Source organism: Micropterus salmoides, unplaced genomic scaffold, assembly GCF_014851395.1.
Source record: "Micropterus salmoides isolate LMB-PRFRI ecotype aquatic unplaced genomic scaffold, ASM1485139v1 Ms_hic_scaffold_5, whole genome shotgun sequence".
Lineage (NCBI taxonomy): Eukaryota > Metazoa > Chordata > Actinopteri > Centrarchiformes > Centrarchidae > Micropterus > Micropterus salmoides.
In genome coordinates this window covers 7,766,047-7,789,616 of record NW_024044237.1, presented here as the reverse complement: position 1 = coordinate 7,789,616, position 23,570 = coordinate 7,766,047, and the positions used below count along the sequence as shown (strand labels likewise).

Genomic DNA, 23,570 nt, shown 5'->3' with positions numbered 1-23,570 from the left:
TTGACGCCACGCCACGGACACGCCCATTGACGAAACTTGCAAATAGCACAACTTTTCATCTTCAATGCCTTTAGAAGGCACAGCACAAATTTGAGGTCGGTCGGACTAAATCCCTAGGAGGAGTTCGTTAAGTACGAAGTGTGTAAATCATCCAAAATTTGACGTAAAATTCAAAATGGCCGACTTCCTGTTGGGTTTAGGCTATGGCTCCAAGAGACTTTTTTGTGCGTCTGGACAAGATACACGTACCACAGAAAATTCGTGCACGTAGGTAAACGTGCGGCGGGGGCTGCTTCGTTAAAAGTCACTTCCTGTTGCCAGCAGGTGGCGCTATGACTGTGGGTGAATGTCAGCATGTACATGTGTTCAGGGCGGGACTCTCATCCTACATGTACAGTTTGGTCCAGATGTGCATGTACACTGAAGTTACGACAACTTCCGTGTCATGGCGAAGAGTTGATCTTTGACGCCACGCCACGGACACGCCCATTGACGAAAACTTGCAAATAGCACAACTTTTCATCTTCAATGCCTTTAGAAGGCACAGCACAAATTTGAGGTCGGTCGGACTAAATCCCTAGGAGAGTTCGTTAAAGTACGAAGTGTGTAAATCATCCAAAATTTGACGTAAAATTCAAAATGGCCGACTTCCTGTTGGTTTAGGCTATGGCTCCAAGAGACTTTTTTGTGCGTCTGGACAAGATACACGTACCACAGAAATTCGTGCACGTAGGTGAAACGTGCGGCGGGGGCTGCTTCGTTAAGGTCACTTTCTGTTGCCAGCAGGTGGCGCTATGACTGTGGGTGAATGTCGGCATGTACATGTGTTCAGGCGGGACTCTCATCCTACATGTACAGTTTGGTCCAGATGTGAGCATGTACACTGAAGTTACAACAACTTCCTGTTTCATTGCGAATCATCGACCCACGGACACGCCCATTGACGAAAACGCGCAAATAGCACAACTTTTCATCGTCAATGCCTTTAGAAGGCACAGCAGAAATTTGACGTCGATCCGACTAAATCCCTAGGAGGAGTTCGTTAAAGTACGAAGTGTGTAAATCATCCAAAAATGGCCATAAAATTCAAAATGGCCGACTTCCTGTTGACTTTAGGCTATGGGTTCTTGAGGCTTTTTTGTGCGTCTTGATACATACATGTCCCCAGAAAATTTCGTACATGTAGGTTGAACGTGAACGAGGGGCTAATTTTTTCCAATTTTCTAGGTGGCGCTAGCGAGTCATTTTGCAACGCCCATGTGCGAAACTTGTAGAATACGAAATTTTTCACCGGTTCTGACATGTTTGCAAATTTTGGTGAGTTTTCGAGTATGTTTAGGCCATGTCATTTGGGCCTACTTTGCAGAAAAAAAAAAAAAAAAAAAAAAAAAAAAAAATAATCCGACAAATTCAAAGACCTCACACGTCGTGCTCGGCCCTAATTAAAGCTGCAAGCAGCGTTGGGCGGCCCTCGCACTTGTAAGCGCGTCCGCGTGAGCCGGCCAGTTGCACATTCTGGAGCTCTGCCGGTGCGGCTGTGAATTTCCTACGCGGTTCCGACGCCGCATGAAGGTGCTATATGTCACTTCCTGTGTCCCCTATGTGGAGCTACATAGCACTTGCCGCTATGAATATAAATCGGTATTGGCGTGTAGATGTCTGCGGGGTGGGAGAGTTATCAAGCACGTAAAGTTTGTTTCAGATGTGAGCATGTACACTGAACAATAATGTACCCAAACTAAAATAAATTCCTTTTATATTTCCCTGCCTTGTTGTTTATGTGTACATACAGAGGAAGAATGTGAGAACAGCACACATTTCATCGTTACTGTGTGTTAGAGCATGGGAGAACAGTGGATACTTTTAATACAGCCCACACCCCAATACTGTGTAACTATAACAAGTAGAGAACAGAAGAAAAAGATGTTCTTTCTTTACAACTGTCTGCATAGCTTATTCATATGTGTAATGAATGAAAATAAATAGGCCTACTAGGCTCCTCTCTACTTTGACATTTAAGATTAGCTTTTTGATCCACCTTCATACACATGTGACATTACTGTACAACTTGAGAAAGGTGAGTTGTTTTCTGCTCCAGCCTGCCTAAAAGAAAAGCGTTTTGGGATTAAATGGACTTTATTAGCTGCTGCAGTGCAGGATGAACTCAGAATAGACCCATTTCTCACCTTATTATTCTAAATCATGCAACGAAGAAGAAGAAATGCATAAGAAATCCTGGGACAAAATCTGTCCACAAATACTGTACAGCATGTAGTCTGATGAACAAGACTTGTGTTATAGCTGACTTGGGCAGTGAAATGTTTAATTTTTTAATTCATGTGGTCATAGTTGTCCACAACTCAAATCAGAATATAAGAAGAAATGTTTTATACCACCTCAAGAAGGCTTCCTATCAGAAAGGTAGGAAGGTATTTCAAATGTACAACTGCAGTACTTAAATCTAAGTAAAGTAATTTCCCTGACATTTTTGTGTTACTTTACTTTTAATAGACCCATGTAACAGGTTTTATACTTCCTGTGAGTATAATCCAATCAATCTTATTTTCATACTGTATATCCGTTGTGTAATTTGATAAATTGTGTTGTATGTCGTGCTCGCATCTCAGAGAAGACTCTGACTGCAACATGCGTCTTTGTAAAGAGAGAAACGGACAGAAAAAGTCTCTAACTCTGCCTGTCAGCTCGCTCTGCTCCGTTAAAACTGAATTTACCATACAGAATTGAATACGAGTGCACTCCAGATTTAGCTGCAGCCAGCTGACCGTGTGCTTCTCCCTATACCGCAGTTCTGTGTCCATGCATGCAGCAAACTGAAAGCACTGTCTGTCGGAGCTCTACGTGAAAAGAGAAGGAAGACATTGCTGGTAGTATTGTCTTCAGAGTTGTTAAACACCTCAGCGCACTGAAGGAAGCCATCTGACTGTGTGAGGGGCAAGATCGTTGATGTCTGCAGGCAGAGTAGGAGCTCTCCTGTCTGACTGGTCCACCAATAGCAGAGAAGATGACCCCTTGAGACACAGCCCCTCCTCATTTGCATAATGAGGCAGAAATGCATACAAAAATTTAAAAAGACAGGCAGAAATAAATACCATGGGTGAAAATAAATAAGGTAAATAAATACAAAGGAAGAATAACAGACAAAAATATTAAAACACACACATAAATAAATACATTAAAAAATTAGTAATAAATAAAGTTGAATAAACAAATAAGGTAATTATAACAAAGGTGAATAAGTAAAGGCACTAATTAATATATACATTTATGTCTCCTTGTATAATTTAATTACTACCTACATTTATTTATTTACTTTATTTTTTTGTATTTAATTGGATGCTTATTTATTTATTGAGCATTTATTTATTTCTGTATTTATTTCTGACTGTGTCAGGATCGGTCCTCCATAGCGGGGTGGGAGAGTTATCAAGCACGTAAAGTTTGGTTCAGATGTGAGCATGTACACTGAAGTTACAACAACTTCCTGTGTCATGGCGAAGACTTGATCTCTGACGCCACGCCACGGACACACCCATTGACGAAAACTCGCAAATAGCACAACTTTTCATCTTCAATGCCTTTAGAAGGCACAGCACAAATTTGAAGTCGGTCGGACTAAATCCCTAGGAGAGTTCGTTAAAGTACGAAGTGTGTAATCATCCAAAATTTGACGTAAAATTCAAAATGGCCGACTTCCTGTTGATTTAGGGCATGGCTCCAAGAGGCTTTTTTGTGCGTCTGGACAAGATACACGTACCACAGAAAATTCGTGCACGTAGGTGAAACGTGCGGCGGGGGCTGCTTCGTTAAAAGTCACTTCCTGTTGCCAGCAGGTGGCGCTATGACTGTGGGTGAATGTCAGCATGTACATGTGTTCAGGGCGGGACTCTCATCCTACATGTACAGTTTGGTCAGATGTGAGCATGTACACTGAAGTTACGACAACTTCCGTGTCATGGCGAAGAGTTGATCTTTGACGCCACGCCACGGACACGCCCATTGACGAAAACTTGCAAATAGCACAACTTTTCATCTTCAATGCCTTTAGAAGGCACAGCACAAATTTGAGGTCGGTCGGACTAAATCCCTAGGAGGAGTTCGTTAAAGTACGAAGTGTGTAAATCATCCAAAATTTGACGTAAAATTCAAAATGGCCGACTTCCTGTTGGTTTAGGCTATGGCTCCAAGAGACTTTTTTGTGCGTCTGGACAAGATACACGTACCACAGAAATTCGTGCACGTAGGTGAAACGTGCGGCGGGGGCTGCTTCGTTAAAGGTCACTTTCTGTTGCCAGCAGGTGGCGCTATGACTGTGGGTGAATGTCGGCATGTACATGTGTTCAGGGCGGGACTCTCATCCTACATGTACAGTTTGGTCCAGATGTGAGCATGTACACTGAAGTTACAACAACTTCCTGTTTCATGCGAATCATCGACGCCACGGACACGCCCATTGACGAAAACGCGCAAATAGCACAACTTTTCATCGTCAATGCCTTTAGAAGGCACAGCAGAAATTTGACGTCGATCCGACTAAATCCCTAGGAGGAGTTCGTTAAAGTACGAAGTGTGTAAATCATCCAAAAATGGCCATAAAATTCAAAATGGCCGACTTCCTGTTGACTTTAGGCTATGGGTTCTTGAGGCTTTTTTGTGCGTCTTGATACGATACATGTCCCCAGAAAATTTCGTACATGTAGGTTGAACGTGAACGAGGGGCTAATTTTTCCCAATTTTCTAGGTGGCGCTAGCGAGTCATTTTGCCACGCCCATGTGCGAAACTTGTAGAATACGAAATTTTTCACCGGTTCTGACATGTTTGCAAATTTTGGTGAGTTTTCGAGTATGTTTAGGCCATGTCATTTGGGCCTACTTTGCAGAAAAAAAAAAAAAAAAAAAAAAAAAAATAAATATATATCCGAGCAAATTCAATAGGGACACGGTCGTGCTCGGGCCCTAATTAAAGCTGCAAGCAGCGTTGGGCGGGCCCTCGCACTTAAGCGCGTCCGCGCGTGAGCCGGCCGAGTTGAACATTCTGGAGCTCTGCCGGTGCGGCTGTGAATTTCCTACGCGGTTCCGACGCCGCATGAAGGTGCTATATGTCACTTCCTGTGTCCCCTATGTGGAGCTACATAGCACTTGCCGCTATGAATATAAATCGGTATTGGTGTGTAGATGTCTGCGGGGTGGGAGAGTTATCAAGCACGTAAAGTTTGTTTCAGATGTGACATGTACACTGAACAATAATGTACCCAAACAATAAAATAAATTCCTTTATATTTCCCTGCCTTGTTGTTTATGTGTACATACAGAGGAAGAATGTGAGAACAGCACACATTTCATCGTTACTGTGTGTTAGAGCATGGGAGAACAGTGGATACTTTTAATACAGCCCACACCCCTAATACTGTGTAACTATAACAAGTAGAGAACAGAAGAAAAAGATGTTCTTTCTTTACAACTGTCTGCATAGCTTATTCATATTGTGTAATGAATGAAAATAAATAGGCCTACTAGGCTCCTCTCTACTTTGACATTTAAGATTAGCTTGTTTGATCCACCTTCATACACATGTGACATTACTGTACAACTTGAGAAAGGTGAGTTGTTTTCTGCTCCAGCCTGCCTAAAAGAAAAGCGTTTTGGGATTAAATGGACTTTATTAGCTGCTGCAGTGCAGGATGAACTCAGAATAGACCCATTTCTCACCTTATTATTCTAAATCATGCAACGAAGAAGAAGAAATGCATAATAAATCCTGGGACAAAATCTGTCCACAAATACTGTACAGCATGTAGTCTGATGATCAAGACTTGTGTTATAGCTGACTTGGGCAGTGAAATGTTTAATTTTTTTAATTCATGTGGTCATAGTTGTCCACAACTCAAATCAGAATATAAGAAGAAATGTTTTATACCACCTCAAGAAGGCTTCCTATCAGAAAGGTAGGAAGGTATTTCAAATGTACAACTGCAGTACTTAAATCTAAGTAAAGTAATTTCCCTGACATTTTTGTGTTACTTTACTTTTAATAGACCATGTAAGAGGTTTTATACTTCCTGTGAGTATAATCCAATCAATCTTATTTTCATACTGTATATCCGTTGTGTAATTTGATAAATTGTGTTGTATGTCGTGCTCGCATCTCAGAGAAGACTCTGACTGCAACATGCGTCTTTGTAAAGAGAGAAACAGACAGAAAAAGTCTCTAACTCTGCCTGTCAGCTCGCTCTGCTCCGTTAAAACTGAATTTACCATACAGAATTGAATACGAGTGCACTCCAGATTTAGCTGCAGCCAGCTGACCGTGTGCTTCTCCCTATACCGCAGTTCTGTGTCCATGCATGCAGCAAACTGAAAGCACTGTCTGTCGGTGCTTCTACGTGAAAAGAGAAGGAAGACATTGCTGGTAGTATTGTCTTCAGAGTTGTTAAACACCTCAGCGCACTGAAGGAAGCCATCTGACTGTGTGAGGGGCAAGATCGTTGATGTCTGCAGGCAGAGTAGGAGCTCTCCTGTCTGACTGGTCCACCAATAGCAGAGAAGATGACCCCTTGAGACACAGCCCCTCCTCATTTGCATAATGAGGCAGAAATGCATACAAAAATTTAAAAAAGACAGGCAGAAATAAATACCATGGGTGAAAATAAATAAGGTAAATAAATACAAAGGAAGAATAAAACAGACAAAATATTAAAAACACACATAAATAAATACATTAAAAAAATTAGTAATAAATAAAGTTGAATAAACAAATAAGGTAATTATAACAAAGGTGAATAAGTAAAGGCACTAATTAAAATATATACATTTATGTCTCCTTGTATAATTTAATTACTACCTACATTTATTTATTTACTTATTTTTTTGTGTATTTAATTGGATGCTTATTTATTTATTGAGCATTTATTTATTTCTGTATTTATTTCTGACTGTGTCAGGATCGGTCCTCCATAGCGGGTGGGAGAGTTATCAAGCACGTAAAGTTTGGTGCAGATGTGAGCATGTACACTGAAGTTACAACAACTTCCTGTGTCATGGCGAAGACTTGATCTCTGACGCCACGCCACGGACACACCCATTGACGAAAACTCGCAAATAGCACAACTTTTCATCTTCAATGCCTTTAGAAGGCACAGCACAAATTTGAAGTCGGTCGGACTAAATCCCTAGGAGGAGTTCGTTAAAGTACGAAGTGTGTAAATCATCCAAAATTTGACGTAAAATTCAAAATGGCCGACTTCCTGTTGATTTTAGGGCATTGCTCCAAGAGGCTTTTTTGTGCGTCTGGACAAGATACACGTACCACAGAAAATTCGTGCACGTAGGTAAAACGTGCGGCGGGGGCTGCTTCGTTAAAAGTCACTTCCTGTTGCCAGCAGGTGGCGCTATGACTGTCTGTGAATGTCAGCATGTACATGTGTTCAGGGCGGGACTCTCATCCTACATGTACAGTTTGGTCCAGATGTGAGCATGTACACTGAAGTTACGACAACTTCCGTGTCATGGCGAAGAGCTGATATTTGACGCCACGCCACGGACACGCCCATTGACGAAAACTTGCAAATAGCACAACTTTTCATCTTCAATGCCTTTAGAAGGCACAGCAGAAATTTGAGGTCGGTCGGACTAAATCCCTAGAGGAGTTCGTTAAAGTACGAAGTGTGTAAATCATCCAAAATTTGACGTAAAATTCAAAATGGCCGACTTCCTGTTGGGTTTAGGCTATGGCTCCAAGAGACTTTTTTGTGCGTCTGGACAAGATACACGTACCACAGAAAATTCGTGCACGTAGGTGAAACGTGCAGCGGGGGCTGCTTCGTTAAAAGTCACTTCCTGTTGCCAGCAGGTGGCGCTATGACTGTGGGTGAATTCATATACATGTGTTCAGGGCGGGACTCTCATCCTACATGTACAGTTTGGTGAAGATGTGAGCATGTACACTGAAGATACGACAACTTCCGTGTCATGGCGAAGAGTGATCTTTGACGCCACGCCACGGACACGCCCATTGACGAAAACTTGCAAATAGCACAACTTTTCATCTTCAATGCCTTTAGAAGGCACAGCAGAAATTTGAGGTCGGTCGGACTAAATCCCTAGAAGGAGTTCGTTAAAGTACGAAGTGTGTAAATCATCCAAAATTTGACGTAAAATTCAAAATGGCCGACTTCCTGTTGGGTTTAGGCTATGGCTCCAAGAGACTTTTTTGTGCGTCTGGACAAGATACACGTACCATAGAAAATTCGTGCACGTAGGTGAAACGTGCGGCGGGGGCTGCTTTGTTAAAGGTCACTTTCTGTTGCCAGCAGGTGGCGCTATGACTGTGGGTGAATGTCAGCATGTACATGTGTTCAGGGCGGGACTCTCATCCTAGATGTACAGTTTGGTCCAGATGTGAGCATGTACACTGAAGTTACAACAACTTCCTGTTTCATAGCGAATCATCGACGCCACGGACACGCCCATTGACGAAAACGCGCAAATAGCACAACTTTTCATCGTCAATGCCTTTAGAAGGCACAGCAGAAATTTGACGTCGATCCGACTAAATCCCTAGGAGTTCGTTAAAGTACGAAGTGTAAATCATCCAAAAATGGCCGTAAAATTCAAAATGGCCGACTTCCTGTTGACTTTAGGCTATGGGTTCTTGAGGCTTTTTTGTGCGTCTTGATATGATACATGTCCCCAGAAAATTTCGTACATGTAGGTTGAACGTGAACGAGGGGCTAATTTTTCCAATTTTCTAGGTGGCGCTAGCGAGTCATTTTGCAACGCCCATGTGCGAAACTTGTAGAATACGAAATTTTTCACCGGTTCTGACATGTTTGCAAATTTTGGTGAGTTTTCGAGATGTTTAGGCCATGTCAGTTGAGCCTACTTTGCAGAAAAAAAAAAAAAAAAAAAAAAAATAATCCGAGCAAATTCAATAGGGACCTCACACGGTCGTGCTCGGGCCCTAATTAAAGCTGCAAGCAGCGTTGGGCGGGCCCTCGCACTTGTAGCGCGTCCGCGCGTGACTCGGCCGAGTTGCATATTCTGGAGCTCTGCCGGTGCGGCTGTGAATTTCCTACGCGGTTCCGACGCCGCATGAAGGTGCTATATGTCACTTCCTGTGTCCCCTATGTGGAGCTACATAGCACTTGCCGCTATGAATATAAATCGGTATTGGTGTGTAGATGTCTGCGGGGTGGGAGAGTTATCAAGCACGTAAAGTTTGTTTCAGATGTGAGCATGTACACTGAACAATAATGTACCCAAACAATAAAATAAATTCCTTTTATATTTCCCTGCCTTGTTGTTTATGTGTACATACAGAGGAAGAATGTGAGAACAGCACACATTTCATCGTTACGTGTGTTAGAGCATGGGAGAACAGTGGATACTTTTAAGACAGCCCACACCCCTAATACTGTGTAACTATAACAAGTAGAGAACAGAAAAAAATGTTCTTTCTTTACAACTGTCTGCATAGCTTATTCATATTGTGTAATGAATGAAAATAAATAGGCCTACTAGGCTCCTCTCTACTTTGACATTTAAGATTAGCTTGTTTGATCCACCTTCATATACATGTGACATTACTGTACAACTTGAGAAAGGTGAGTTGTTTTCTGCTCCAGCCTGCCTAAAAGAAAAGCGTTTTTGGGATTAAATGGACTTTATTAGCTGCTGCTGTGCAGGATGAACTCAGAACAGACCCATTTCTCACCTTATTATTCTAAATCATGCAACGAAGAAGAAGAAATGCATAATAAATCCTGGGACAAAATCTGTCCACAAATACTGTACAGCATGTAGTCTGATGAACAAGACTTGTGTTATAGCTGACTTGGGCAGTGAAATGTTTTTTTAATTCATGTGGTCATAGTTGTCCACAACTCAAATCAGAATATAAGAAGAAATGTTTTATACCACCTCAAGAAGGCTTCCTATCAGAAAGGTAGGAAGGTATTTCAAATGTACAACTGCAGTACTTAAATCTAAGTAAAGTAATTTCCCTGACATTTTTGTGTTACTTTACTTTTAATAGACCCATGTAAGAGGTTTTATACTTCCTGTGAGTATAATCCAATCAATCTTATTTTCATACTGTATATCCGATGTGTAATTTGATAAATTGTGTTGTATGTCGTGCTCGCATCTCAGAGAAGACTCTGACTGCAACATGCGTCTTTGTAAAGAGAGAAACGGACAGAAAAAGTCTCTAACTCTGCCTGTCAGCTCGCTCTGCTCCGTTAAAACTGAATTTACCATACAGAATTGAATACGAGTGCACTCCAGATTTAGCTGCAGCCAGCTGACCGTGTGCTTCTCCCTATACCGCAGTTCTGTGTCCATGCATGCAGCAAACTGAAAGCACTGTCTGTCGGAGCGTCTACATGAAAAGAGAAGGAAGACATTGCTGGTAGTATTGTCTTCAGAGTTGTTAAACACCTCAGTGCACTGAAGGAAGCCATCTGACTGTGTGAGGGGCAAGATCGTTGATGTCTGCAGGCAGAGTAGGAGCTCTCCTGTCTGACTAGTCCACCAATAGCAGAGAAGATGACCCCTTGCGTCACGGCGAAGACTTGATCTTTGACGCCACGCCACGGACACGCCCATTGACGAAAATTCGCAGATAGCACAACTTTTCATCTTCAATGCCTTTAGAAGGCACAGCACAAATTTGAGGTCGGTCGGACTAAATCCCTAGGAGGAGTTCGTTAAAGTACGAAGTGTGTAAATCATCCAAAGGTTACTTTTAAATTTTGATGTAAGCGGGAGTAGTTCAGTTTAAGAGCATTCTGAAGTGTATGTCCACTGTGTGCAGAATTATTAGGCAAGTGAGTATTTTGACCATATCATCATTTTTATGCATTTTTTCCAACTCCAAGCTGTATAAACTTGAATGCTTATTGGATTTAAGCATTTCAGGTGATGTGTTTTTGTGTAATGAGGGAGGGTGTGGCCTAAGGAGAAAAAATACCCTATATCAGGTGTGCATAATTATTAGGCAGCTTCTTTTCCTCAGGCAAAATGGGCCAAAAAAGAGATTTAACTGACTCAGAAAAGTCAAAAATTGTAAAAAGTCTTTCAGAGGGATGCAGTACTCTAGAAATTGCTAAGATATTGGGGCGTGATCACAGAACCATCAAACGTTTTGTAGCAAAACCTCAACAGAGTCGCAAGAAACGTGTTGAGAAAAAAAAACGCAAATTAACTTCCAAAGATTTGAGAAGAATCAAACGTGAAGCGACCAGGAACCCATTATCCTCCAGTGCTGTCATATTCCAGAACTGCAACCTACCTGGAGCGCCCAGAAGTACAAGGTGTTCAGTGCTCAGAGACATGGCCAAGGTAAGGAAGGCTGAAATCCGACCACCACTGAACAAGAAACATAAGTTGAAACGTCAAGACTGGGCCAGGAAATATCTGAAGACAGATTTTTCAGAAGTTTTATGGACTGATGAGATGAGAGTGACTCTAGACGGACCAGATGGATGGGCCCGTGGCTGGATCAGTAATGAGCACAGAGCTCCACTTCGACTCAGACGACAGCAAGGTGGATTTGGGGTAATGGTATGGGCTGGTATTATTAAAGATGAGCTAGTTGGACCTTTTCGGGTTGAAGATGGACTCAAAATTAACTCCCAAACCTACTGCCAGTTTTTAGAAGATACTTTCTTCAAGCAGTGGTACAGGAAAAAGTCTACATCTTTCAAGAAGTCCATGATTTTTATGCAGGACAATGCTCCATCGCATGCATCGAAGTACTCCACTGCGTGGCTAGCCAGTAAAGGCCTTAAAGATGAAAGAATTATGACATGGCCCCCTTCGTCACCTGATTTAAACCCTATTGAGAACTTGTGGGCCCTTCTTAAACGGGAGATTTACGGTGAAGGAAAACAGTACACCTCTCTGAACAGTGTATGGGAGGCTGTGGTGGCTGCTGCACAAAAAGTTGATCATCAACAGATCAAGAAACTGACAGACTACATGAATGGAAGGCTTATAACTGTTATTGAAAAGAAGGGTGGCTATATTGGTCACTGATCTTATTTTTTAAATGTCAGAAATGTTTATTTGTAAACTGAGTTGTTTGTATTTAAAAAAAAAGTGAGATGGGAAAATTTTCATTTTGCTGCATAATACTTCTGCACACCAAGAGTTGCCTAATAATTGTGCACACATATATTCTCCTAAGAAAGCCAAAACCTCACTTTTGTTTTCTTAAATATTCAGGATTGAGGGTTTATTAACATTTTGGATTTACTGAGAGCACGGTATTTGTTCAATAATAAAATTAATCCTCAAAAATACAACTTGCCTAATAATTTTGCACACAGTGTACAGCGGTACATGCCCCGGCCATACAATTGATGAAAGGCATTTGTTTCCCTTTGATTCTCTCCTGCATTCAGTCTTCATGCTGACTTAAACACATTCTGAACGTCTCCTTACTGACTGCACAGAGATCAGGGAAACGCATCATCACTCATATCTCACTGTGGGTGAAACAAACAAACATTCCCCACTGATCATACCACTTGTTGAGGTAAAAGCCAATGTTTTTCAGAGTGTTTAATCAAATTCCCCTAAATTGTAACACCCTGCTGAAAGCACAGAATGGGCAGGTGCATAACTTAGACCAATGTACTGTCCACTCCTTCTCCTCCAGAGGTTTGTTGCTGAATCTTGCTTAAAAACAAACGTCCACATTATTTCCAAAAGAAAAAGTCAGTTGGGTCTGTATGTCGGTCATGTCAGCGGACCACACAGATGTCCAGTATACAGAATTTGGCTCTACAGGTGGGGCAAGGTACTCTGCTGGACAACCAGGTCTCAGGTCTTTGCTGGTCTTGGCGGCTGGCGAACCATCGACCCAGACAGGACAGACACCACATGGGTCTGCAGAAACACTGCTGGCACTCATTATCAGCTCCTACAACACACAGCACTCACAGAATCAGAGGCACAGTGACGTTAACACACACACACACACACACACACACACACACACACACACACACACACACACACACTCTTACCTTCTACATGGCAGAGTCTAACCAGCTTGATGCTTGCTGGAACCTGCATACAGCCGATGCAAGGCTCTATCTCCTGTGTTTGGACAGAGAACATTCTTCAGATTCATTGTGCATGAGCTTTCCAACACGCCTGTTGCATAAACACACAAACAGTAGCATACCTGTCCATTGGGGAGTGTGTACCGCTGATTGAGGTCCACCTGAGCTCTGAATGTTTCCAGGAAGAGTTCACTGATCGTTTGCTGGATCACTACATTGGCAGAGTTTCTGATGGGAGCGTGTAGCTTCCCCCTGAACTCTGCATACTCCGTAGAGTTGAGCCTGGAAACAGTGGAAAAGTAACTTAGCTTTCTGGGACATGGTATTCGGTGTTTTGTCCTGACAGCTCAAGCCAACACAAACACGTACCTGATATCAAAGTGTCTGACAGCAGGGTTGACGCTGTCCACTCTCAGGGTCAAGATTTGTGTGGGGGAGGCAGAGTCTGGACTCAGCTGGTGCTGTCTAGACTCTGTCACTGTCACATGACATTCACTCTGTAAGGCCATGTAGACGTGATAGGTTGTCACCTAGAGACAGAAGAGGGTAACACATGTGGATGAATGTAAAGAGGGGTTTTTGGCTGATTTAGAATTCATTCAGAATGAAAACACAGTAAACGGGACCCAACCACTCTGATGAAGAGGAGTCTAAATTGGGCGGACTTGCATTGAGGCTCATACTGGTCTGCTCCTCGCTGTGTGTGTGCCTTTGAGTTCACAGCTGATTTGTATCACTGTAACATTCGATCATTTAAAATGTAGCATGATGCCCGATATATATGTGTGGCAGTTTCTTTGCATGTGAGATCTTAATGGGAAAAACTACACCTTCCATTATGCTTTGCTCTTTGTGAATTCCAGTGTCATGATAACTTATACAATGTGATTTTAGTTTGTTTTGACTGATGTAAACTGAGCCAATTAGAGATCACTTGAAGGGGAGGGAGAAAAAAGATCTGAAGTCCGAAGAGAAGTAACGAGAGAAGACGCACGTGCGAGAGAGAAGCGGCTGTGTATCGATGTGCGGTAAAACTTTCAGTTGAATTCGGAGAGAATTAATATTTGTAGACTTAAGTACACATGTATCAGCACAACTATTACCTTGCAGTTAATTTACAGTGAGGAAAATAAGTATTTGAACACCCTGCTATTTTGCAAGTTCTCCCACTTAGAAATCATGGAGGGGTCTGAAATTGTCATCGTAGGTGCATGTCCACTGTGAGAGACATAATCAAAAAAAAATAAATCCAGAAATCACAATGTATGATTTTTTTAACTGTTTATTTGTATGATACAGCTGCAAATAAGTATTTGAACACCTGTCTATCAGCTAGAATTCTGACTCTCAAAGACCTGTTAGTCTGCCTTCAAAATGTCCACCTCCACTCCATTTATTATCCTAAATTAGATGCACCTGTTTGAGGTCGTTAGCTGCATAAAGACACCTGTCCAGCCCATACAATCAGTAAGAATCCAACTACTAACATGGCCAAGACCAAAGAGCTGTCCAAAGACACTAGAGACAAAATTGTACACCTCCACAAGGCTGGAAAGGGCTACGGGGAAATTGCCAAGCAGCTTGGTGAAAAAAGGACCACTGTTGGAGCAATCATTAGAAAATGGAAGAAGCTAAACATGACCTGAACTTATATATATTGAAGTGGTACCTTTTGGTATTGATACCTGTACAGGTTACATTTATTTTCATTCAGTTCAAACACATGGTTTAATTTTTTTTTTTTTATTCCATCTTAAGAGAAATAAAACAGGGAAGTGTTATTTTGAAGAGTACCAGAGTGGTTTGATAAAGTATCCTTTGGCTATGTGTCAATTAATTAAGGGTTCATTGTAAGGTTTAAACTTTGAACTTTAGTTGTTTGAGTTTGATACAAAACTTTGGTATTTTAAAAGGAAACCCTTGGTTTTGAGCGTACCAGGAGAGTAAAAATAAATGTTTTTTCTTTTTTTCATACTATATATTGTTGTTGTTCATATTTGACTTGAGAATAAATACTTACCATTATTCTGGAGAACTTCAGTACAGTTCTTAAGGTGAGCTGTGGAGGCACCACGCTATTATTGTTCTTACACACATTGTTTATCTGTTGTCTATACCTACTTATCCTGCCTGAAGTCACTGTAACAAATATTAGTAAATAGGGAATATTTAGCCAGCTCGCCATCAACAGCTAAGAACCCAGGACGCTGTTTAACACACTTTTAATAGAGTAGCCCGATGTGATAGTAAGGTACACCGTAGCCTTGTTTTGATCAGCTCTAATGGTGTCAACAAGGGATTACATATAGATAGCTAAACATGTGTCACAGGTGGCAGATGCTTATTTACACATGCAGCTGACAGGGCAACATTTGCATATGTTTAAGTTCATTTGTGTTCATGTGATGAAACTATAGCCGCTTTCACACAGAGATCCCACAATAAACGGAAAGAATGTGTGCCAATACGCCACATTTGTTCATTCATACTGAACAAAATATTGCAGTATAATCCAGCAACCGTCTGTGCTTTCACACAGCGATCCAGCTTTCCGGGTTAGAACATGAAAAACAAAACTGACTGACAACACAACAGCACTGAAACGGCACACCTTCGGCATGCAGACATCGTTCCAGCTCTGTTACAACCAACATTCCTGGTTTGGTGGCGGATCAAACTTGACCCTCCTTTCCACCTCGGTACCTTTCAAACAGCTCAGCTAACCGGCATATTGGTGTAATAATCCTGGAGAATAAGGCAGTGTGAAAGAACCTTATATCTATATTTCTCTCTCTTTTCCTAAATACAGTATCTCACAAAAGTGAGTACACCCCTCACATTTTTGTAAATATTTGATTCTATCTTTTCATGTGACAACACTGAAGAAATGACACTTTTCTACAATGTAAAGTAGTGACTTTACATTGTAGCAAAGTGTCATTTCAATGTAAAGTAGTAGTGTCATTTCGTGTACAACTCGTGTGGAGAGGGCCAGGCAGAGTGGGGGATTATAATGCCGATGGCCAGCGGAGAGCTGCTAAACTTGGGGGAGAAGAGAAGGGCTGCAGCTTTTGGACAAATAAACACCCATAGTCAGACTGGATTATGCTCTGACAACTACGCCGTTTACTCAGCTCCTGACCTGTCCAGGGTGTACCCCGCCTTTTGCCCGATGTCGGCTGGGATTGGCTCCAGAGGCCCCGCGACCCTGTACGCAGTATAAGCGGTTGACGATGGATGGCCTTTAGTTCTTGGCATTACAACGTTGATTCATCTTAACTGAAGCTTCTCGGCAGCTAGCTTCTGTGCACATCCGTTTCCACTCTGTTTGTTAGCGTTGGTTGGCACCCAGAGCTCTGTTGGACTACTACTTTATATTTAAATAAAAACGGGCAAAACTGGACATTTCTTGGAGAAAAGAAAGTGAGGAAGTTGAACTACCTGGTGACTTCAGAAATGATGTGCCTTTATTAGGGCCCGAGCACGACCGTACGAGGTCCCTATTGAATTTGTGAAGATTATATTTTTTAGGGCCCGAGCACGACCGTGTGAGGTCCCTATTGAATTTGCTAAGATTATATTTTTTTTTTCTCTGCAAAGTAGGCTCCATTGACAGGGCCTAAACATACTCGAAAACTCACCAAAATTTGCAAACATGTTGTTGTAACTTCAGTGTACATGCTCACATCTGCACCAAACTGTACATGTAGGATGAGAGTCCCGCCCTGAACACATGTACATGCCGACATTCACCCACAGTCATAGCGCCACCTGCTGGCAACAGGAAGTGACCTTTAACGAAGCAGCCCCCGCCGCACGTTTCACCTATGTGCACAAATTTTCTGTGGTATGTGTATCTTGTCCAGACGCACAAAAAAGTATCTTGGAGCCATAGCCTAAACCCAACAGGAAGTCGGCCATTTTGAATTTTACGTCAAATTTTGGATGATTTACACACTTCGTACTTTAACGAACTCCTCCTAGGAATTAGTCAGATTGATTTCAAATTTGTGGTGTACCTTCATTGAAGATGAAAAGTTGTGCTATCTGTGAGTTTTCGTCAATGGGCGTGTCCGTGGCGTGGCGTCACAGATCAACTCTTCGCTGTGACACAGGAAGTTGTTGTAACTTCAGTGTACATGCTCACATCTGCACCAAACGTTACGTGCTTGATAACTGTCCTGCCCTGAACATATCTACACGCCAATATTAATTTATATTCATAGCGGCAAGTGCTATGTTGCGCCACAAAGGGGATACAGGAAGTGACATATAACACCTTCATGCGGCGTCGGAACCGCGTAGCAAATTCACAGCTGCACCGGCAGAGCTCCAGAATATGCAACGCAGCCGGCTCACACCCAGACGCCCTACAAGTGTGAGGGCCCGCCCAACGCTGCTTGCAGCTTTAATTCCAGTTATCATTGTACTTTACTGCAAATAAGTTAGCATAGCATAGCCCTGTTTGAACTCCATTCAGAAAACCAAAGTTGTTGTCCTACTGTCCTGCTGACAGACCTGACAAAGCATGAATTCGTATGTTTAACAAATCTGCATCATATTGTAGTTATTTCAGCATCAGTTTGATTCGTTTATCGCAAAATGTTTACTTTTGTCCAGTGATAACCCCCCCCGCGAGGAAAGCATTGCGAGGATTAAATTCGTGTTTGGTCTAAATGCACAGTAACGGTGCATTCACGTGATCCTCGGATGGTCCCATTTCCCTGAGTTCAGTGTGTGTTCATGTGCTCTTAAGTCAGAATGTGGAATCAACACAGACGCTACTACAAAGATGTGTTGGATTAGCATTGTCAGAGAATATAAACAACACGCAGACATCTAGTTCACCCTACATGGACAGCAAACTCACCATTAAAATCATATTACAAATTATATGTTTGCAAAATATGTATAGGCCTATGCAATACGTGATTTTGCACGAATCAAAGTTCTGTGTACTTCTTTATGTCCAATGTCAGTGTTTCCTCTACATGTATTTAGGAACGGCTGTGTGGTGTGCAAGCACGGTAACACTAAACGCTTGACTAGCGACCGAACTGTTACAGGAGTTACGCTGCTAGCGAGTGTTTGATTGTCCGAGCGGCAGAAAGTGACAGTGAATGTGTCGGTTAGTGTGTCTGCTTCTCAAGACCAAAGAAAGTCAGTCTCTTGTTTCCCAACCAGCTGGAAAAGTGAAGCTGGTTAGCACTAGCAAACATCTCCCCTCCCCTTCAGATAGCACAGCTGAGCAGGAAAACTGAAATTACCAGACATCTTTTGGCGTCTATGTAACTTCACATTAGCTACATTTATGGGAAGTATGCCAGCTACTAGCTGCGTTTCATTACTGCCTACTTGTCCAGTGTTGAGAACATTAGTTGCAAGCTTAGACTAAGCCTACAGCTCTGTCATGTACACATGTCCACATGAAATCTTTTTCAGTTTTTAGACTGGTTGTTAGGAAAAGAAAGGACAGTGGTGACTGTGGAGGAGCTGAGGTTAGTAAAGCAAGTTAGGGATGCAAACTAGTCTCTTTTAAGCGAACGAGGAGACGTTTCTTTTGGATTTTATTGTGCAAATGAAATGGTTGGTATTTAAGGGAAGTGGTTCTTATGTTGCCTATTTTTCATATTAATTTATACAGATAAATGCAAAAGCTGTAAATTGAGGCACAAAAGGCAACAAGAAAAGTCCTATCTATAATGATTCGGAGGTCATATTAGCAGGCTTTCCCTGCAGTTAGGATTAGAAGGGGAGGCCCAAAAAGGCTTGGATGCTGTGCCATGAATGTCACTGTGGAGAAAGCATGAAAACTAAAACTAAAAAATGTCCAAAATCAAATGGTTGCTAGTCCCCCCCAGATAAATTCTTCAGTAAGTTTAGTCCTTAGCTTGTTGCTGGTTGTTTATTCATTATCTGCTATGGCTTTTCTATTTGTTCACCACAGATATGGTAAAAATAATGATGATGTGAAATTGCATATTTGTCAAGTAAAGTTTTCTTGGGGGAAGGACCCCCAACTGCCCCTCCCACCACCAACACCAAATATGTGCATCTAAGACTATGGGAAAACACTGGAATTGTAAGCTATTCTAATGTGTATTACATGCTCATGGACACAACAGCAGTTCATATTTAGACATACAGCTGGGCACACAATTTTTTTTCGCTTCACCTCCGCTGCTACAACTCCATCCAAGGGGAAACACTGCATTTTTACTTTATTTGTCTTTTTGCAATTAAGATTTAAGGAGGAAAAAAAGATTCTGATCATTCCGACACCACATGAATGCACCATCAGTCACTGCTCACCCTCCCTTTCCAAGAATGCAGGAGAAGCTACGGTGGACGACACCACCTGTCAGTTCTTGTGTTATTTCTCTCTTCTTACTTCTAATAAACCACTCTTCTTCTGTATTTAACGTAGGAAATGCGCTCTGTAGAGCCGTTTGTAGAAACATGGCGGTGCAACATGGCAATGTCCACATAAGAGGACCTGCATTGTATGTAGATAGAAATGGTTCATTCTAAGGTAATAAAAACATTACTGTTCATTATGTAAGGTCTTTATACACCACTTATACTCCACCGGCAGGCTGTAGTTTAGAGACACCATTACAATGTGAACACAGCAGAGAGGATTTTTTTACTCACCTTTAACACCCAGGTGTCTGTCACAATAACTCTGGCTCCAGGGGCCCCTGTAGCAAACTTATCTATGCGTCTGAACTCATTGTTGATGCTAGTTGCCAAAGAGCCCCAGTTGGAGTGAGGAGGCTGTGCGTGCGCCTGCAGGGTTCGGCTGATTGGATGGTTATGCCAGCGGAAGCGGGACCAGTAGATGACGAGTGTCCAGCTGGCCAACTGGAGGCAGAGCGACAGGAGGAGAAATACTCTCCAGCTGTCACTCACCTGGTCCAACACAACAGGACAACGCAGCTGAAACTACTACTGAAAACGAAGTGTGGAGAACATCTGAGATGCTCCAGACATCACCAGGAGACAAACATGTCATAGAACATTGTATCACAAGTCTCTAACTTTTGTTTGGACGCAATGACATTCAATTTGGCAGATAAAGATATCGGCACAAAATAATATCAAAAAACTAAAAATAATTATAATGATTATTGAGAGTTTTACTGTGTTTTAGCATTATATGAAATGTGATTAACAAAATAAAACAGGTTTCTGTGTGGCTCAGGCCGGTCACTGGTGCACTTCAAAACACAGAGCTAAAAGAACCTTTTTGTGAACCCCACCTCCTTCACCTGCCTAAATCTAGGATGTAACCTACTGTGGATTATGGGAAATTAAACAGTAAAGCCGATGATACACGGAGCAACTTTTAGAGCAATGGTGCTGGGCAATGTTTCCATCAATGAGTAAAGATTATTACCGTAATCCCCTTCCCCCACCACCCGCCCTGCCGTTATCCATTGAAAACAAAGTCAGACTTGGCGCCAGCAAGACTGCCCAGCAACACTGCTAAGCTAAAAAAGTTGCCCTGTGTCTCATCAGAGTGTGTGTTGATTAATCTGCACATATAGAGAGACAAGCTGACCTGGTGAATGTATCCCAGGTTTTTTTCTGGAGCAGCGATACACATCCCCATGTAGTAACCTGTAGATATGAACAACAGCATAGACATAAGAAGAACGCACATACTATGAACAAAGGCATCAACAGGGCTTAAAACAAGAAATTTTCCTTTGCCTGAAATGTGTTCGGGGTTTCTGACAAAGATGGAGGGTAGGAGGCAAGAGAGTAACTTTGTGTTGAAAACTGACGGGGACATAGGGGCTCAGATTAGGGGTGTGACATACACTTAGCTCACGAAACATGAGGAAACACGATACTGGGTTCACAAGAACAAGACAAGTAGATAACTGTACACTGTTTTGTGAAATTGTTCAATGTGGAAATATATGACAGGGATGTCTGGGGGTCCTCCCCCAGAAGATTTTGAGCATTAAATAATTAATTTCCTGCATTCTGCTGAAATCTTCTGCCACCACATATAATCAGTGCTTGAAGTGGAAAATATAGGTGCTGGTACTTAGGGCTGGGCAATATGGCCAGAGATTTTATCACCATAAAACATTTTGTATTATTCAATATTGATTATTCTCAGGATAAATGCCAAATCATTATTTATTTCAGGTTTAAAGGCAGATTTTTGCTCCTGAGTTAAAGTTGAAGAAACCGGATGGTTAACTGTGGTTTTAAACAAACACTTGATGCCAAACAGTGGATCCAGTGCCCGCCACAATATCAACGCTGACTGCCACTTATTGATTTTTTTTTTCCTTTTTTTTCCTAGGCCTATTTAAAATCGTATTTGATTGCAGAGCGCCTTAGCGCATTCGCGCAGCACATCCTCTCACTCGTCCCTCTCCCTCTCTCCCTCATGAACACCACTGCACAAATCTGTCCAACACAATGCTGTCAGACACCCAGCTTAAAATAAGTTATTAGCAAGCATGTAAGGAGCCTAGCTAATAAGAAGAGCTAAGTTAACGTTAGAATACAGCTGGGTTGTCGAGGTTAGCACTTATAGCTGGTGCCACAGTTGCACTGTCATTCTGTGGAAAACACTGGGATCACTTAACAAATCTGAGGTAAAACATTCAAAACAATAATGATTAAGGAAATTTTTTCCAGTCTCTGATTTGTTTGTGATTCAAATGAATTAAATCACAAGATTTGTTATATTGTTATTGAGTAAAATTATATCTTGTTAATTATCATTATTGTTTAATTGCCCAGCCCCGCTGGTACTCTCCACTCACATGGGAGCTCACAGCTGCATAAGGCACCAAGCTTCTACCTGCTCTGTCCCCGCCGACAGAGATCAGCAGACAGGTGAGAATGGGGACAGATGAGCGCCACAAAGAGCTCACCGATACGGAAGAAAAGTCCCAGGACACCAAAGAGTAAAATGTAGAAGTAACTTACTGGTATCGGTGGCCCACTTCAAGCATTATCTGTTATCAAAATTGACTTTTTGACTTTTCTGTGAAGCCGCAGTCCACTGGTGGATTACATTCTGACAAAAATAGCCTTGTTACGTTGGCAAAGGTCCAGACGATCCAACCCAGTAAAATATTTAGTCCAAAACGCATTATTATATCAATAAATACACACAAACTGCTTTATATTAGCCTAACTATAGCTAGCATGTAAACAAAAATCACATCTACATGTTGACCTTTTGAGTGACACCACAATTGACCCAATAGAAACTTCCATGCTTCCTACCATTGATCACATTTATATTCCACTGTCTTGCCAGTCAACATTTGTATCATGTATCGTTATTTATCTGAAGTCGAGGTGATGTGAGAACAGTTTGTCATACAGCCTGTAAATGAAACAGTCTGGATATTTAGAATACACTCCGCCTGAACACAGCGTGGAGTCAGCTGTGACTGAAAGCTAGTTTCTGCCTCAAAATGATGATTGATTACATTCAGAAGAGTTATATTTGACAGATTATAAAACCAAAATTGTGCCCATTTTTCTTTCATAAATAATAACATTATATTTTTTAATGACAAACTAAAAATGTCCACTGTTTTCATTAAAAAAATCTGATCACCTTAACTCAGAAGAGAGCTTGGTGGATTTCAGGTGGTCTACATTACGTAGATGAACAAAGAGTTATCGGAACATATTTCCTGGTTAGAAGTCAATGGATTCCGAAGCCACGCCTGCGATAGATCTGGGACTATATCCAGTTAATCTAGCCACCACTTAGACTGTCACACCGGCAGGACGATCGTGTTGTTATGTTGTCTGTGCTTTGGCTGTGAAACGCTGTATGAAAGGTAACAGTGACTCTTGGCTTCAGTGTGAGGGTGTTTCCAAACATGTAAACGCTCATTGTGTGTGTTGCTCATCTGACAAGAGCTCTGTTTACACATGAAGCTAGCAGAAGGTGTTTTACTTCGCTAAAATTTACGACAAATGACGTGCATGCAATATAATCCAACACAGCTAACTTACTGCGGTGTGCGCTAACGTTAGCTAACGCACCCATCATGTTTCAGTTCGCCTGGTAATATTTATGACAAGTACTTACTTAGTTATATCCCTGTCCTTATCTGTTAGGATGTTAGCGTTTACCTAAAGGCAGTGCGGAGTGGACCAGGACGGTAATGCTGGTCCTCCTGACGTGGTACTGGGTGAAGCCCACAAACTCACTTCCCAGCCAGGATGAGAACAGATTCTGGATTGTTAAACCGGCCGAACGGAACTCGTTGGGCGTAAACACAAAACAGAGGCAAAACACCATGTAAGCCAAAGTAAAAGTTAACTCCGGGCTCTCCATATTTGACATAGGTTCACTGACGTCACTACCGTGGGACCGTCTTCCCTACTTCCTCATAAGTTTCTTCTTCTACTAAGGTGCGTGCTGCCATCTGCTGCACTGAAAGCAGAGTGGAGGAAGGTCTTATAATCCGTTCATTTTTAGGGCCC

The 23,570-nt window shown here is 41.9% G+C and overlaps 1 protein-coding gene across 3 annotated transcripts; it reads right to left on the bottom strand.

Moving 5' to 3' along the window:
* Window positions 1–12,555: 12,555 nt before the first annotated feature.
* On the bottom strand, window positions 12,556–23,570 carry tmem129 (transmembrane protein 129, E3 ubiquitin protein ligase). 3 transcript variants are annotated; one of them, XM_038698609.1, is made up of 7 exons: window positions 23,217–23,570; window positions 20,653–20,711; window positions 19,743–20,000; window positions 13,458–13,618; window positions 13,211–13,370; window positions 13,050–13,122; window positions 12,556–12,958 (listed from the first exon to the last, which is right to left on the bottom strand). In XM_038698609.1, exons 1-7 carry the CDS (start codon window positions 23,428–23,430, stop codon window positions 12,765–12,767), a joined length of 1,119 nt encoding a protein of 372 aa, XP_038554537.1. In that variant the 5' UTR covers window positions 23,431–23,570; the 3' UTR covers window positions 12,556–12,764. The 3 variants fall into 3 exon arrangements, with proteins under 3 accessions (XP_038554537.1, XP_038554538.1, XP_038554539.1); XM_038698610.1 differs by having other exon boundaries at window positions 12,556–12,943; window positions 23,217–23,563; XM_038698611.1 differs by lacking the exon at window positions 23,217–23,570 and adding an exon at window positions 23,173–23,192.